The 17,532-nt window shown below is 43.6% G+C and overlaps 3 protein-coding genes and 1 long non-coding RNA gene across 12 annotated transcripts in view; 2 read left to right on the top strand and 2 right to left on the bottom strand.

Moving 5' to 3' along the window:
* Positions 1-2,406, top strand: part of LOC143513171 (NACHT, LRR and PYD domains-containing protein 12) — an 8,012-nt gene extending 5,606 nt beyond the window's left edge. The window contains exons 9-10 of one of the 3 annotated variants that reach the window (XR_013130604.1): positions 2-167; positions 988-2,406. Coding sequence is in view for 1 of the 3 variants with exons in the window: in XM_077004275.1 (XP_076860390.1) it covers positions 2-71 (70 nt within the window). In the remaining 2 variants the exon portion in view is untranslated. Of the gene's footprint in view, position 1; positions 895-987 lie in introns of those variants that run through there. The other 2 variants (XR_013130603.1, XM_077004275.1) reach the window with 2 other exon arrangements.
* Positions 1-14,479, bottom strand: part of gpd1a (glycerol-3-phosphate dehydrogenase 1a) — a 22,120-nt gene extending 7,641 nt beyond the window's left edge. For 3 of the 7 annotated variants that reach the window (XR_013130605.1, XM_077004285.1, XM_077004284.1), the window contains exons 1-8: positions 14,340-14,479; positions 13,282-13,459; positions 12,581-12,721; positions 11,885-12,023; positions 11,469-11,581; positions 10,311-10,547; positions 9,629-9,735; positions 9,327-9,449 (exon numbers count right to left, since the gene is read on the bottom strand). Coding sequence is in view for 6 of the 7 variants with exons in the window: in XM_077004285.1 (XP_076860400.1) it covers positions 9,353-9,449; positions 9,629-9,735; positions 10,311-10,547; positions 11,469-11,581; positions 11,885-12,023; positions 12,581-12,721; positions 13,282-13,459; positions 14,340-14,383 (1,056 nt within the window). In the remaining variant the exon portion in view is untranslated. Of the gene's footprint in view, positions 1-5; positions 8,735-9,186; positions 9,450-9,628; positions 9,736-10,310; positions 10,548-11,468; positions 11,582-11,884; positions 12,024-12,580; positions 12,722-13,281; positions 13,460-14,339 lie in introns of those variants that run through there. The other 4 variants (XM_077004280.1, XM_077004282.1, XM_077004283.1 and 1 more) reach the window with 4 other exon arrangements.
* The window catches only part of LOC143513177 (uncharacterized), a 4,165-nt gene continuing 1,063 nt past the window's right edge, over positions 14,431-17,532 (top strand). The window contains exon 1 of the long non-coding RNA XR_013130608.1: positions 14,431-14,562. This is a non-coding gene — a long non-coding RNA (uncharacterized LOC143513177). The remainder of the gene's footprint in view (positions 14,563-17,532) is intronic.
* Positions 15,747-17,532, bottom strand: part of asic1a (acid-sensing (proton-gated) ion channel 1a) — a 15,142-nt gene continuing 13,356 nt past the window's right edge. The window contains exon 10 of the mRNA XM_077004276.1: positions 15,747-17,508. Coding sequence (XP_076860391.1) covers positions 17,395-17,508 — 114 coding nt within the window. The 3' untranslated portion in view covers positions 15,747-17,394. The remainder of the gene's footprint in view (positions 17,509-17,532) is intronic.

The following is a 17,532-nucleotide window of genomic DNA, read 5'->3' as shown; positions in this document are numbered from 1 at the left end:
GTCTGCAGTACAATGACTTCAGTGAGGATGTGTTTGAACTGATGGACAGCTGCCCCGCGATCCGCTATTAACACTCCAGCACTGCTGGGCAGGCCATGTTCAGCACGGCTGAAGTGACCAGAACCGGGTGGAGCGTTTATGTGTACATGCCTTGGTCATTTAGATTGGTCAGTGCATATTGCAGATAACCATACTAATCCTGGATCATTTATAAACATAGTCTGTGTATCTCTGTGTCTTTCAAATATCTTAAAAAGCTATAATCTATCATTCTTTAAGGGTTTTAATACCAGCTCTACTGGTACGTATTCATTCTTGCAGAAAATTAAAATTCAACTGAAAAGTTTATCTTTGCAAAAGTTAATGTGCCAATGTTTGAGTTTTTTGTACAATTTTTTTATTTGTGACGTCGGTCCTCAAACATGAAACCTTCTCCCACTGGTGGACAACGTATCTCCAGGTCCTTTGGTCCAGTGGCACGTGGGCATCAGTCATGATCTTCAGGTTATCTGGACCAGCTGCAGACGTGATCCCATCACAGAGAACTGGGAGTAGAAGTTAGGTGGCATCTCTTAGCAACAATGAGGATGTGCTTTAACCATCGCGATGGTTTCTGTGCAGTCACCCCGTGAAACAGAACCAAAGGCAGACACCACGCTGGCGGGGCCAGGAATACCATCATTGGCTCAAAAACATATAGCGCACCATGTAATAAGACTCGTGTGCCTTGTGCCAAGCCTAGTCAAATCCCTTCTTGTTTTAACTTACCATGCCGAGCTTGGAGAAGCACCACAGCGCTGGTATGTGACTCCAAGTAAAAGGTGAGACTATTTTAAGCAGCAGTGATGAGAAGAGACTTTGGCCTTTAGGAGTGCAGTAATTCATCTTGCTTCCTGCAGCTGGCAAAAATTAGATGGAGGTTGTGACATGCCCCCGAACAGCCTGACTTGCTAATGTAAGTCCTGCTGTCCAATCGTTCATCCACAGGTATCGCAGGACCCAAGTTGTACCAAGAAAACAGCCCGCCCACCCGCACTCTGCCTCCGCCAGCCTGAACTGGTGACACCTGACAGGAAGAGCTCGTCGTGTCATGGTGCTCGAGTCGAGTCATGTCACCCATGCTGCATTCTGGGGCTTAATTTCCATAGAGGAATCCTCCAATCATGAAAGAGCTGGAGTGTTCAATAAAGTGGGCCATTCTGAATGTGACATGTACAGTCCCTGATTTAAGTTCTGTCGCTTCTCCATGTTGTGGAAACAAAAGCTTATAACTTGACTTTAAATTCATCGATTGGTTTTAGAAATGACTCATATGAAAGCTCCCAAATGAGATTTAATATACAAAAATAAATTTGCTTTACTGCAGAAATATTGATCATTGATCATTGCTCACTAATTGATTGGTTAATTAGTGGGTGTGTATAAAAATAACTCCAGCACCCCAGACCTTCACTTGCACTGCAACTTGACCTCTGACAACATGCCAAAAATCCATCCTGCGGCACCCATCCTGTTGGCACCTTTAATGTGTCTCAGCGTCAAGTACAAAGAATTTTTTTTTTTTAAACAAAGTTTATTTATTAGTTTTTCAATTTTAAATGTGGCATCACAACTTTAACACTTGCTACAAAGATTTCCCCCACCCACTCCCGACCCTGACAATGAAAGAATATAACCAAAAAGGAAATATAACTCAATAACTAAATAAATAATAATAATCATAATCATGGTTAAGTAAATAAATAATAACATAATATACATACGCACATACCTGCCTACGCAAATATGTGCACATTTTGACATACATACAATAATAATAATACCAACAAATAAAAATATATAAACCATATTAAACAATGATAAATTTGGAATCACTGATAGGGGGTATAATCAGAATATTTCAGTATAAACTACTATAAGCATTAGAGGGAAGACAGTACCAAGGCATAGCTAAACAATTTTCTCAATTACTTGGCTTGCTCATTCTACTGAAGTATTAAACTGACAGAACTCAAAGACTCAACTTGAATAAGAAAGGGCTGCCAAATTAATGAAAATCTATCTGTTGATCCCTTAAGAGTGTACCTAATCTTCTCCATATTGATAAAATACACCATATCCTTAATCCACTGTGCGAATGTTGGGGGATTCAAGTCTTTCCATTTGACCAGAATTTGTCTTCTAGCTACTAGCGTGGCAAAGGATTAAAGATTCAATTTATTATTGTTTAAAATAAGATTTTGTGTTACCACACCAAATAAAGCAAGGGGGGCCGATAAATCCAATTGTTTGTCAATAGTGTTGGAAAGCGTATCAAATATTGATTGCCAAAAATCTTGAATTTTAGGGCAGTCCCACAACATATGTATTAGGGTGGGTTCTGCTTGCAACGATCGCATGTTGTATCAGTGTCGGGATAAATACGGGACAACTTAACTTTGGTCCAGTGCAGTCGATGAAATATTTTAAACTGCTTAACTTTATGTCTCGTACATATCGAGGATGAATGTATACCCTTCATCATCCTTGACCAAATTGTTTCTGTGATTTCTGTATTCAGACCTTTTTCCCACTGATCCTTGAGAGGTTCGAGATTTGTCATATTCTCTGTCATTAATAAAAAATATATGTCCCCTATCTTGCATTTTTTGGATAGAATGCAATCGATAACTAAATCTAGGCATGTATCTGGAGGTTGTGAAGGGAACTGACTTATATTAGATGATACAAAGCTACGAACCTGTAAATATCTGTAGAAATGCGTCCTGGGAATATTGAATGTCTCCACAATCTGATCAAAACATGCAAATGAATCATTTATGAACATATCTTTGAATGAACGTATCCCATGCCTAAACCAAACACTATATGCATTATCCAGCAGGGATGGCAAAAAAACATGATTTTTTACAATGGGGGCGAGTATTGAGAACTTACTAACTTTGAAAGACTGTCTAAATTGATTCCAAATTTTTAATGAATGAATTACAACTGGGTTTGAGGTATACTTTTTCATAGGCTCTGAATATGGCCTGCCAGAATATAACAACGCACATAATGAAGTGTTTTCACAGGAACCTCTTTCCACATTCAGCCAATCAGATGCAAGAGATGTTTCATTCTGTTCCATCCAGTAGGAAATCATTTTGATATTCGCTGCCCAATAGTAAAATTGAAAATTCGGCAGTCCCATTCCTCCCTGCTCACAAGGTCTCTGTAATATAGAATTACGTATGCGTGGTTTCTTTTTATTCCAAATAAAAGAAGAGAACCTTTTATCTAAGGAAATAAAAAATGTTTTTGTTAAGAATACTGGTATACACTGAAACATATAGAGAAATTTAGGCAATACACTCATTTTTATTGTATTTATTCTGCCTGCCAAAGACATGGGTATTAAATCCCAGCGATCAAGATCTGCCTGTATAGAGGACAATAGAGGAGGAAAATTTGCAGAGAAAAGATCTTTAAACCTGTGAGTGACCCAAACACCAAGGTATTTGATTTTTTCCATGCAGACTTTAAATGGCAACGTGTGGACGAGCAAGGACTCTCTTGCTACCAGATTTATGGGCATCAACTCGCTTTTTTGTGTATTCACTTTATACCCAGAAATCTTGCCAAATTCAGAAAGGAGATTAAGAACATAAGGAAGAGATGTAAACGCATCAGACAAATAAAGCAACATGTCGTCTGCGTACAGTGAGACTTTATGCTCCCCATCTGCCCTATTGATACCTTTAATGTCCTTATTACTACGTAGTGCTATGGCTAACGGTTCCATTACTATCGCAAAAAGAAGGGGAGACAGTGGTGATCCCTGTCTTGTCCCTCGTGTAAGTGTAAAATATGGTGATATGTTGTTATTAGTCTGGACTGCTGCCATTGGCAGTTTGTAAAGAATCTTTATCCATGATATAATACTTGGCCCAAAACCAAATGCTTCAAGCATGTAGAATAGAAAGTCCCATTCCACCCGATCAAATGCCTTCTCGGCATCTAAGGATATAACCACTTCTGGTCTGTCAGGTGGAGAGGGACTATATATTATGTTATACAATCGTCTAATGTTGAAGGTGGAATATCGATTTTTTACAAAACCTGTTTGATCTGGTGAGATTATAGTTGGGAGAACAAGTTCGAGACGACGTGCAATCATTTTTGCAAATATTTTATTGTCCACATTAAGTAGAGAAATAGGACGATAAGAGCCACACTCCTGTTTATTTTTACCTTTTTTCTGAATAAGAGATATAGTAGCTTGTCGCATTGTTTCAGGCATTAATCCAGTCAACAAAGAGTCATTATATACAGAAGTTAAAAGAGGGGCCAATTGATTTGAGAATTTTTTTAAGAAATCTGCTGAATACCCATCTGGGCCAGGCGATTTACCCCCTTGCATACTTCTAATGGCTTCCTCGATTTCTCTAATCGAAAATGGAGACTCCAATTCAGCCTTTTTTAATGGATCTATACGGGGAATCTCTAAATTTTGAAAAAATGACTTAATTAGGCATTCATTCTTTTGTGACTCTGACGTGTATAGGTTACAGTAGTACCTCATAAATCGCGAGTTAATTGCAGCATGATCGATACAGACTGCACCGGATTCGTCCCTGACTTCTGAAATTGTGTGTCTCGCTGCTTTCCTACGCAGCTGGTGGGCTAGAAGTTTCCCTGATTTCTCACCATGTTCATAGTATGTATGGCGGGCTCTAACCAAAAGATTCTCCACTTTTTGTGTAGTCAACAAATTGAATTCCTTTTGAAGTACTAAACGTTCCTTAAAGCCCTCGTCAGAGTGTAATGTTGCCAACTGATCATCATGATCGCCAATTTGTCTAATCAGTTCATTAATACGGTTATTCCTAATTTTCCGTGACTGTGCATTATAGGAAATAATCTGACCTCTTAAATATGCTTTAAGTGTTTCCCAAACTACTGACGGTGACATATTAGGTGTTTGATTAATTTCTAGAAAAAAATCTATCTGTGAGGAAACAAAATCTAAAAAATGTTTATCTGAAAGTAAAAGTGAGTTAAGCCGCCATGGTCTATAAACTGGTTTCATGGCTGGAAAATTAAGCTTCAATCTATGAGGAGCATGATCAGATATTACAATTGGATGATAATCACATTCCTGAACTAGAGGGAGTAGACCCTTATCCATAAAAATATAATCAATACGTGAATATGTTTTATGAACAGCTGAATAAAAGGAATACTTGCGAGCCATGGGATTAAGAAAACGCCAAACATCAGCAACACCATAGGTATCGAGAAATAGTTTAACTGTGTGGGCCGATTTAGAAATTACCATATCTCTAGCAGAACTACGGTCCAATCTAGGTGACAACACACAGTTCATGTCTCCAGCCATAATCAGACGATGTTCATTTAAATCTGGTAATCGAGAGAATAAATTTGTGAAAAATGCAGCATCATCCCAGTTAGGGGCATACACGCTGACCAGAACAACTGGCATGTCATATATTTTGCCAGTAACAATGACATATCGGCCCTTTGGATCTCTGTCAATCTAGGAAGGAACAAAAGGCACATGTTTACTAATTAGAATTGCCACCCCTCTTGATCTAAATTGAAACCTTGAATGATAAACTTCACCCACCCATCTACTATATAAATGAGCATGTCTAGATGTATCTAAGTGAGTTTCCTGAAGGAAAGCAATGTCCACCTTTAACTGATGTAAATGTGTAAGAATTCTCTTTCGCTTTACAGGATGATTTATGCCTTTAACTTTCCAGCTTACAAATGAAATTGGGCTTGCCATCTTCCCTCCTATTCTCACACTCTGAGCCATAATTCAAGATTACACACATCCCTTATTAACCCCCTATCATTGTATGAGACTAAAAAATATATTAGATAAACTATAATAGAAATCATATAAAAAAATACAAATAAACATTGAGACATTTTCAAATCCCTCATTCCCACTTCCTTCTTACCCACAATAACCGATTGAACCCCCTCCCCACTATAATTGTATCCACACAATGTGCTTATATTGGGAAACTATTAAGCTCGAAACTAAGCTCTCCAAAACATATGAACTTTTAGACGTACAATATCAAGTCAAACATAACATCCCTTGTTTTCACAGTATATTAATAAACTTACTATAACCTTATACTCTTTACAAATGAACTCACCTCAGGAAGATCCATACTTTGACCTTACTTATGCATTTTTTGCCCAAGACCTATTCTCATACCTCTCATGAGAAGTAAAACAATGTCCTGCTGGGTCCCGTCCGCTCAAGTAAACACAGTCAAAGACAGTCTCTCCTTTAGGTTAGGAAAGTACGACACGACGGCGTATGGTTATTTTGTAATGTCTTGTGCGATGTACTTCTGAGCTTCATCCGGCGAAGTAAAAATCTTCTCCACTCCGTTGTAGGTGATTCGAAGCTTTGCCGGGTGAAGTATGCCAAAGCGAAGCCCCTCAATGCCACGCAGCTGCTGTCTGATGCCATTGAAGGCTGCTCGTGCACGGGCTACCTTGGTCGTGTAGTCCGGGTACACAGAGATGGTCAAGTCATTCACTGTCACACGTTTCCTCTCTCTGGCCAGGCGCAGGATATTAGAGCAGTCATGAAAATAATGTAGACGCGCAACTATAGCTCTAGGAGTTGCCCCTTGCTTCGGTGGTGGCTGTAGAGTGCGGTGCGCTCTATCCAGTAGAGGGGCCTTTTCTAGCTGGAAGGCATCCTTCAGGAGCACGGAGACTGCCGCAACGCTGCAGCTGCCCGTGCTCTCCGGCACACCTATTATCCGGATATTGTTACGTCTGGATCTACCCTCCAAATCTTCACATTTGTTCTCCAAAGCCATCACCTGGGTTGAAAGTTGTTGTACTGTATGCTGCAATGCCACAACATCATCCGAGCACCCAGAAAGCCCCTTTTCCATCTGTTCCATAGTGTTTTCCATCGCCGCTACATCCTTCCTTACCGCTGTCTTAAAGTTAGAAATGTCAGTTTTTGCCGCTTGCATCTCTTGTTTAAGAGCGGACATTTCGCTTTCAAACACCGCTCGAATCTCATCTTTGAAGATACTCGCAAAATCTTCTCGTAGCGCCGCCACAAGTTCGTCCTTGAAGGCCATGGTTTGGGAGGGGCTTACCGTCTCCCCAGGTGTTTGAACAGGGTCGGCTGGATCACCCGAATCCTGGGGGGATGATGGCGCATCAGCCTTAGCAGGCCCAGACTTAGAAATAGTAGCAGCTCGTCCTTTAGCGGTTCTACTGGCCATGACTTGCCTTCCCCTTCCGTTGGATATACAAATTGGATGTAAATTAAGAGACTTCTGGACTATTACGTCGATATATCACTTAAATGATTAAAAGTTTGAAGAGCTCTGCACGACGCGACCTACTCCATCGCTTGCTCACTAGCGCCCCCCTACAAAGAATTTAAAAAATATTTGAAGAGACTGGAGATGTTTTTGACAAGCCTAGGTCCGGCAGATCCCACAAGACAACTGCTCGGGAGGAACATTTGTTGGTTAGAAAATCCAAAGCCAGTCCCTCTTCCACTGCAGCAGAGCTCCACCAGGCCTGGTCACCTCAAGTCCCTCTGTCAACTAGAACAGTTTGTAGGATTCTGTCTCGAAATGGCCTCCATGGTCGAATCAGTGCCCAGAAGCCAGCATTAAACTAAAGGCAGGTAAAATACCCACAGCCTACTAAACGGATGGATGCTGGAAAAGTGGCAGAAGGTGGATTTCTCAGATGAATCTTCAGTTGAATTACACCACAGCCGCCGCAAATACTGCAGGAGACCTACTGGAGCCCGTATGGATCCAAGATTCACCCAGGAAACAGTCAAGTTTGGTGGTGGAAAGATCATGGTCTGGGGTTACAATCAGTATGGAGGTGTGCAAAACATTTGCAAGGTGGAAGGCAATATCAATAGCCTAAAATATCAAGAAGTATTAGCTACATCTTACATTCCCAATCATAAAAGGGGTAAAATTTTGCAGCAGGATGGTGCTCCATCTCATACATCCATCTCTACATGAAAGTTCCTTAAGGCGAAGAAGATCAAGGTGCTCAAGGACTGGCCAGCCCAGTTAAATTAAATCTCATTTGGGAGGGTTTCAGCTTTCATATGAGTCATTTCTAAAACCAATCGATGAATTTAAAGTCAGGTTATAAGCTTTTGTTTCCACAACATGGATAAGCAACAGAACTTATGTCAGGGACTGTATTTCATAATGAAGAAATCAAATGTGCTTCATCCATCCAAGCGCCGTGCAGGCCGCGGGGCGAGCTAGGACGCAGGGCGATCTAAGCCGTTGTGAGGGTGACTCGGGTAAAAGGCTAAACCGGTGGGAAAAAAAAACTGCCAAAATGCAGTTTTGGGAGCACTGCACTGGGAGGACTTCCCCAGCAGGGGGCAGTACAGTCTGCATTTGTTATACATCGCCATCAACAAGACTGTCAGGATTTAGCACACAAAACACCCGAGTGATCCTGCAAAAAAAAAATGTGGCAAAAAGATGAACTGAGATAATTATGTAACCGTTTGGGTTAACCGCAAATGCTGTGTTGGCAACAGCCCAAGTGACGTGAAGGTCTCAAAGAGAACATGAAGCTTTGTGCGTGGAACCACATGGGAGGAAGATTCACTAAGGTCTGTGACGAGGGCACCGATCTGCTGCCTTAACACTTGAACACTTGAGAAATGTCACCGTCTGGCCATGTTGATCTGCAACAGGATCGCAATGTTTCTAACAGAAACTTACAGACGCGGGTCAGAATACTTCTGCAAGGTTTCAGTCTCATACTTTTTAAAATGACTTTTTTTTTCCGATTTTCTTAACTTGCTTAACTTCTTCAGATATACACCTAGACCTCCTCTCTCTACGAGGCCTGTAGGAGGTTGAGGGCGTGGTCCAGTGTTTTTGCTGCCCCCTTCTGGACTGAGATTGATGCCACGCCTCCAACGTAAGGGTCACCGCGCTGAGCGGCCTGTCACCACTGGGAGAACCTTTGTGTTTGCTTTCCTTATTTTCTCTATTACCTGATATTAATCTGATATTGTTCATGTAATATTCTTTATGACATTCCGATATGTCCACACTGTAACATAGATGCTCAACATGCGTCTTGCTACGTTAAGACTTCTGAGGTTCCATCAAATAAAAACAAGCAGGCAGGTTTACAGTCCAACTGTAAGGTGTATACACACACACTTGTAAAGAGACTGTCAGCTCCCCACACACAGCAAGTTACAGTAAGACACTGGAATTCTGGGTTACTACAGTTCACCTGCTGTGTAAAAGCATACACACTCATACCCGTGATAGTTTAAGAGTGATCAACATCACTGATGTGCTGGATGGTTCTGTAGGCAGCTGATGAAGTCTGCTACAGGTCGGCCCTGGAAACAAATCTCATACACCGCAGTAAACATGGGAAACCTAGAGGAGAGAGAGAGACACACATAGAGAGAGACTTACTGAAACACTGAACAAAGGCAAAGGCAGAGAGCCACTCAGGAATGCTGAGACGTGTGGAGTCCCCTAACGCAGCAGCTGAAGACGTGGAGGACACGTCTGAGACTGGAGGAGCTGCCCTCTGGGTTAGTGGGGAAACTCACTTGGCCAGCACATCTTTGTCTTTCAGGAGAATGTGGACCTCAGCGGCCGTGGCTGGACCCTGAAGCTTCTGTCCGTTTAGCATCTCCTCTTCTAGCTCCTTTAGTGACTACACACACACACACACACACACACACACACACACACACACACACACACACACACACACACACACACACACACACACACACATTTATACATGTAGTGTGTTCCATCACGATAACAATGAAGTTTTAATATCAATGTGACTGTAATCGGCCCATATCAGCACATCCAAGCATGTTTCTCCATTTCCTGTGGACTAAATATCTCCACAGTGATTGGTTCCTCTGTCCTGCCCCTCCCTCTGCCTCCATCCATCCTCAGATTGTCCTACAATGCTGCAGTTGCCCTTGGAGACAGAGTGAATGTCTCACAGCTACACCCGATGCCTGTTTGGTTGTCGACGCTGCCTCGGTCACAGAGTCTGACTACCTCAGTACACCACATACGTCCCAAAGAAAGTAGCAGGTGTAGGACCATGACCAACAACTGTGACCCAAAGAAACACTTCAGTTATACCACTAATTCATTAGTAAGTATCTGTGAGGAGAGACGGGTCTGACGTCCGGAAAAGCCTTGAGTGTTGGTGAAGGTTCGAATGTGGGACAAGGCGTGCGGGATGTCCGGAGACGATTCTCTCACCCGGCCGGTCCTGGCAAAAGCTTCGGCCACGCGACGGTTGCGCCCTCCGTAGCACGTGGTGATGAGGTCAGCAATGCCGCAACTTTCTAGAAAGGTTGCCGGGGAAACGGAGTGGGTGGAGCAGAAGAGGCGGGCGAAGGCGATCATCTCCATCAAGCCGAGCCTGATCACCGCCGCCTTGGTGTTGTCACCGTAACACAAGCCGTCACAGAACCCTGCTCCCACGGCAACGATGTTCTGCACACAGGAGGACACTCAATGTGCACCAATCAGCACACGCAACAGTACAGCAGGTTTACAGGAACGCATGTGTTCAGCAGGACCAGAACGAGAGGGTGCGGGACGTGTCAGGACCAGAACGAGAGGGTGCAGGACATGTCAGGCAAGTCCAAAAAGGGGGAGTCACAACAAGGCAGCACTCCAGAATCATGTACTGGCATGACACCACACACACACACACACACACACACACACACAGAGAGATAGATAGATAGTCTTTATTGTCCACAGGGGAAATTTGTTTTCACCATCAGTACAAAGCCTCATCAACATAGATACATACATAGGTAGACTTAACACATACCCCCCCCCCCTCTCCCCACCAACCTCCACACCAACCATAAATACATATATAAACACATACACGTCAGACAGAGCAGATCACATAGGGAGTCCAACAGATGTCTCAGAGGACAACACACACACAATCAGGCACACATACACACACACACAAACAGTCAGGCACACAAACAGTCAGGCACACACACAGTCAGGCGCACACACACACACACACACTCAGTCAGGTACACAAACACACAGCCAATTTTATCTTCTGCAAAGTCAAGGGTGTCCCTGAGCACACCAATATGTCTGTAACAACAACTACGTAACTAAATATGATCTTTAAAAGCACATTCATGTTTTCAGGAGGCCCATAAACAGATCACAGCACCCTTTGTTGGGCAGCTTACAACAGTCCACAGAATGTCATTTATAAAGCAGCACAGAGCTTTTCCAATCCGGATTTACTTGTTGCTTTTTACATACTGGTACATTTTTACACACTTGGATAATAATTTCTAATTTAAGCTACATATTTATAATAATCTAATTCTAATTTAATCTACAGCAAAAGGAGAAAACGAGGTGTCAACAAACCTTTAGAGCACCACAGATTTCAACCACTTCAGCTTCTTCAACCACAGTGACCCGGAAGTGATCCGTCTGCATCAGCTCTTTCAATAAGGCTCCGTGATCCTTATCCCTACAGCCTGACAAACACAAACGCACAAACTCTCTGATTTCCTCTGCATTTGCCCATATGTACAGTGAGAACACACACACACTAGTGATCACGAGGGGTCTGTGGTGCACATGTTTCCAGAGCGGTGGGCAGCCCCAGGCAGTAGTTGGGGTTAAGTGCCTTGCTCAAGGGTACCTCAGTCATGGCCTAGCTGGGAATCGAACCCACGACCCTTCGGTCACAAGATCGGCTCCCTAACCACCAGGCTCACACCACGACTGCACGAGACATAATGTACTAGAAAAACAGGCTTCATGCCCGTTGATCTCACCAATGGTGGTCTCGCAGAATTTGTCTTCAGCCACCTCATTAGCGATGTTTGCACCCATTAGCACACTAACGCTAATGCCTAGCTTCTCTCCAATCACCTCAGAGATCAGCTTCAGACCACCAGGACCCTCATCCACTCCCTACACACACACACACACACATACACACACACACACACACACACACACACACACACACACACACACAGAAAATGCAGAATGTCATCTCTCTGCAGCTCCCGTGTCTTGAAAATAGTGACCGTTTCCTGTTTCTGTGTGCAGACTGCTGAGTGTGTGAAAGTCTTATCCACTCATATAGCACACACACAACAGCTGTGGAGAGTGGAGTCACCAACAGACACGTGTGCTTTATGAGTGAGAGAGAGAGAGAGAGAGAGAGAGACAGAGGAAGAGAGTGAGAGAGAGAGAGAAAGAGAGAGGGAGGGAGACAGAGGAAGAGAGTGAGAGAGAGAGAGAGAAAGAGAGAGGGAGGGAGACAGAGGAAGAGAGTGAGAGAGAGAGAGAGAGAGAGAGGGAGGGAGACAGAGGAAGAGAGTGAGAGAGAGAGAGAGAGAGAGAGAAAGAGAGAGGGAGGGAGACAGAAGAAGAGAGAGAGAGAGAGGGAGGGAGACAGAGGAAGAGAGTGAGAGAGAGAGTGAGAGAGAGAGAGAGAGAGAGAGAGAGAGAGAGAGAGAGACCTTGATGAGTGACATTCCAAAAGCATTTGGTTTAATCTTTCCCTGCATGATGTCACAGACTTTGTGGATGAACTGATGGGGAATCACAAAGAGCAAAATGTCAGCTGCACTCACAGCCTCCACGAGATCTGCTATTGCCACCTGAGGGAGGGAGAGGGAGAGGGGGAAGAGGGCAAAGGGGGAAAGAGAGAGAGGGAGAGAGAGAAAGGGCAAAGAGGGAGAGTTTCACAGATTAGTTGCACTGTCATTCGTGGGGGGCGGTCCCTCAGAGCTGAGAGGCGGAGTGCTGATATCTTACTTGTTGTGGTGTTTTGCTCGCGCATAAGCACACAGCTGGCAGAATCCTGATTGGCTCTGGATTTACTGCTGAGCAGTGCAAATATTTTAATCTGTCGCCCCCACACACCCCCCCCCACACCCCCACACCCCCACACTCATCCACCCCCCTTCCCGCCCCGTATTTTCACTTACTACGCAAGTTATGTAGCAAGTATTACTGTTAGTATTACTATAACTTGATTATAATTAAATATTGCAGCAGGATGTGACAATTTATTATAACAAGGAAAGAGACAGAGATGGAAAGAGAGAGATTAGCAAAAAGAGAAATAACTAATTCTAACAACACCCTGTTATCTCCAGACACCCATAACCATGGCACCGTACACAGAGCTCTTTAAGCAGACCGAGTGTTCTCTTACCACATTGTCGGGCAGTTTGTGTCCAGGCAGGTATTTGACGTTTTCGTGCTCAGTGTTAAGTATTTCTGTAAGTTTACGCCCATTGACCAGCTCTTCAAAGACCCACATGTTCACGCTTGGTTCAAACTTTTTGTTTCGTCCTGCGTTTAGGCCCACTATCCTAGCAATGGCAGAACCCCTGAGAGAGAGAGCGAGAGAGGGAGGAGAAAGAGAGATATATATAAAGAATATTTCTTTGTATGTCTTTGTTAGCTTAGATCTTCTAGATCATCCATGTCTATGGGTACAAATTTTAGATGATTCTTGAACTACCTGTGAACACCCAGCAGAGAGTGCATCACCCAGCGGAGGGTGTTTCACCTATAGGGGAGGGTGCATCACCCAGGGGAGGGTGCATCTATTCTGGGGTTTTTGGGTGGCTTTGCTTACCTCCAAATCACCATCCTTGGTCAGGAGGTACAGTAAATGTCTCTTGCTGTTATTATGCAATTAATTTGTTTTTGATTAAAGAAAAAGAGATAGCTTCACTGAAAATACAGACATGTAACATGGGTTTGGTTTAGAAATCGACATATTTTTAAATTATATTATAGGTATAATCTTTAAAAACGATTAAAACGCAATCTGGCACTAGTGTCACGTGTTTCATTTCTGACTATATTTAATCGCATTTTACTCTAAATTACAGTACTCCCCTTTTCGATGTACCGACATCTGAGTGTGTGAAGGTGAGACACCTGGGTCAAGCTGGGTTAAACTACTAACTACGCTACTAACTTGACCGAGTTTTGTGCGTCCCTGCACATATTTTGAGCGCGAGCTTGCGTGAAGAATTCGGGACTGATAACACGGACACCTGTGCGCGCTCGCGGACACCGACTACACAATTACACGATGCAGTTCTGATCCACCACACCTGCACTTTTAGTAAGGCTGACCTGTTTCTACTCTGGAAAATATCTGGAATGACCATTAGTAAACAACGTGATTCTTGAACAACAAAGTTCTTTCTTAAAATAACAAACTAAGATCTAAAAACTTGTTTTAGTTTGTTTTACCAGTTTCCGGAGCCAACGACACAGACTTTCTTTGGAGTTGTCATCGCCAACAGTGCAACTAAACGCCTCAAGGAGCTCCGACGCCGCAGAGGTGAAATCGGTCAATCGCGGGATTTGTTGTCAAACACGGGAAACGCCCTGCATATAACGCACGAGCCGCCACTTGCGCGTGAAAACGGGAACGCGACTCCGCCCATTCCGGTACTATGAATACATCTGGAAGGTAAATTGGATATATTTTTAGTCCGTTTACATTTTCCGACAAGGTTTTGCTTGTTTTTAAGAGTGTGTGAACAGGAAAACATTTTTGTTGATACAACAGTATTTCTTCTACAGTGAACTTTACACACAGTTGGCCCAAGTGTTAAATGTATCCCGTTAAATGTCATGTCAATGAAGTTATATTCAGCTACACGGAGGGGGTGAATAACAGCACAAAGACGTGTCTGTCCAAGTTTAGGCGTCTGGTCATTCGTCTTTGATAATTTAACAGAGGCTGCAAGACAAGGAGAGAGAGCATAACAGATCAACAATTTAAACAGTTAAAACAGACTAAATATCTTTAAGAATCTCTCTTTACTGATTGTTGTTATATCCCCAGTGTTTCCAGAATGTTCTTAAGTGTTAAAAGGAAGTTCTGGGGTGCTGGGTGGTGAACACCTCCTTCTGCAGAGCAAATGGTGCCCAGGCTCCAGGTGGCTGTGGTTATTTGACCCCAACATCTTCATCCCTGCTGGGCACAACAGTCACAAAAGCACATCTCTTTTGGTTGGTCAGTGGCAGTGTTTTGCATGCAAGCCAGAAACAAACAGAAACAAATGACTAGATAACCAGTGAGATAGAGATCACACGTGGTGGTGACCCTTTTGTAAAGTGCTGAGATCTTACAAGCAGGCACTCCTGCAGTGGCGTCTCTGTTGTTTCACAGTGACTGCTTGTGTTTTACTGCTCTCATCTACGTATTTGTATCCTGAAACGAAACACAAACTCCACATGCGTTCTGGTGCGCCTAACTGTGGAGTTGCCGTACACGGTCCCCCATACCTCTATCACCAGTGCTGAATCCAGAAGGCCACATTTCGAGGCTTGGACGCTCTGCAAAAACCCAGACTATCCGTCTGAGCCAAAATATGCCATTATGTTGTTGTCTCGTGACAACAGGAAGCTTGTGATCAGGGGAAAAGTTACACGGTCAGTAATTCTGTGTGAAACAATACTGCCCTGTGTCACACATCTGACCAAAGACAAGGAAGGAGGCACAGAAAGAATCATGTGAAGAAATGCTGTGTTTTCACTCTCATACTCACACTTACACTCACATACACACACATGCACGCACACACGTACACACACACACACGCACGCACACACACAACTGCCAAGGAACAGAAACGCCCAGAAACCACATAACCTGATATATTTATTTAAAAAGCTCAATCACATACACTACAGCGACTTTAAAAGCATCAAACCAGTACACACATCACTCTGGGGAAAGTGCACACCACCGCACACCACCACACACCACCACACACCACTGCACAGTTCACCAGCTCTCCTTTAGTTTGCTCAGTTGGATCTTAAAATAAATGGACACAAAATATATCACTGTTGGGCACAGAGGAAATAGATTGTGTGCAACTGCATCTAAACTGCACATAAACAGATCACCACAATTAACTAAAGGCTTAAAATATGTCTACAAGCACAGATATCATAACCATGGAGGTTAGACTATATGTGAGTGTTTGGCAAATTCCATACAGTTTGGTGGTTTTGTATGGTCTTCCAAGTAGCTATGGAAACAAGCTTTCTGTCTTTTATAAATACCCAGCAGCCCTGTGTGATGGACACAAACATGTCATCACACTGCCACACGTACACGCACCGTCACACGAACACGCACTGTCACACGAACATGCACGGCCAATCTTGCACACAGACATGCACAACAACGCTGGAGATGACTGCTCCCCTGCACACTTAAACCCTAACACACGTTCACACACGCAGACACACACTCAATCACGCACGCACACACACCACCACTCCAACGGGAAACACGCACAGGGACAAACATGTCATACCCTTGCCTAGGGCCAGACCTGTCATGCAAAGCCACTGGGTACGTTATCTCAGCCTCCTGTCACATTCAGAACAGGTGAAGACATCATAAAACAGCCCAAGGCAATGGGGGCACGTGATTAGCTTGTTGAGCACTGCCCCCTACTGGCAGCTAAAGCAAACAGCAGCTTCACAGCCAAGCCAGTGCAGTCCCATTACTGCTTCTTAAACAGGCTTCATTTATAAACTCTATTAACAAGTGCTAAAACTACACCACCGTGCATTAGGGTTATTTAAGTTGCTGGTTTTGGCACAGTGCCATGTAGAAACACACTGAGCAGGGGTTTACCATCCTCCTTCTGAAAGTCCTGCACACCTCTGTGTTCTCCCTCTAACGTCCCTGATTCAGCTGGTCAGTCAGAGATCAGGAGCTTTTTGAGCTAAGTCATGTGTGCGGAGCAGCAAGCACTCAGCCCACTAGGACAGGAGCTGAAAGCCTCCATCTTAAAGGAAACCCCATGGCCTAGATGGGCAGGGCTTCTCAGGGAAACACTGCAAAGCGTCTGTCCTGCACCTCACGCTGTGAATTTGGTATTACAAACACAAAACACAACAAGTAAATAATAATACAAAACACAGCTAAAGCATTTTTTCCCTTCAAAAACTAATTTCCCATTCAATGGTTCAGGACACCAACTTGTCTGTTCAGATCACATCCACCTGTGTGGGATGCCTGGAAAACCGCAAACAAAAACTGAGAAGTTGCAGGACTGGAAGATAAAACGTAGTAAAAATATTAAACTATTTCCACATTTTGGTGCACATAAGTAATCCCACCAATCAGTGGAAGGGTCAAAGGGCAGGTCCAGTGGTGTACAGTGATGACAGCAGCAGACGTGTCAGTCTGTCGGCAGAAGCAGCGGAGGCCCAGGTGAGCGTCCCAGGATGAGAGCTGTGGCTCGCACCGCAGGCCAACGTGAGCTTCGCGGCTTTAATGAAAGTTGCTGACGTGACATTTGACATCATCCAGACCCGGTACCACACTGTGATCCGATCTGTCGCTCTGCTTCCTGTCTGTGCAGCGAAACAGCTTATATTTCACCACCTTTTATGAGGGAGAGAGAGAGAG

This window comes from Brachyhypopomus gauderio, chromosome 4, assembly GCF_052324685.1.
Source record: "Brachyhypopomus gauderio isolate BG-103 chromosome 4, BGAUD_0.2, whole genome shotgun sequence".
Taxonomy (NCBI): Eukaryota; Metazoa; Chordata; class Actinopteri; order Gymnotiformes; family Hypopomidae; genus Brachyhypopomus; species Brachyhypopomus gauderio.
This window is presented reverse-complemented; position numbering and strand designations above follow the sequence as displayed.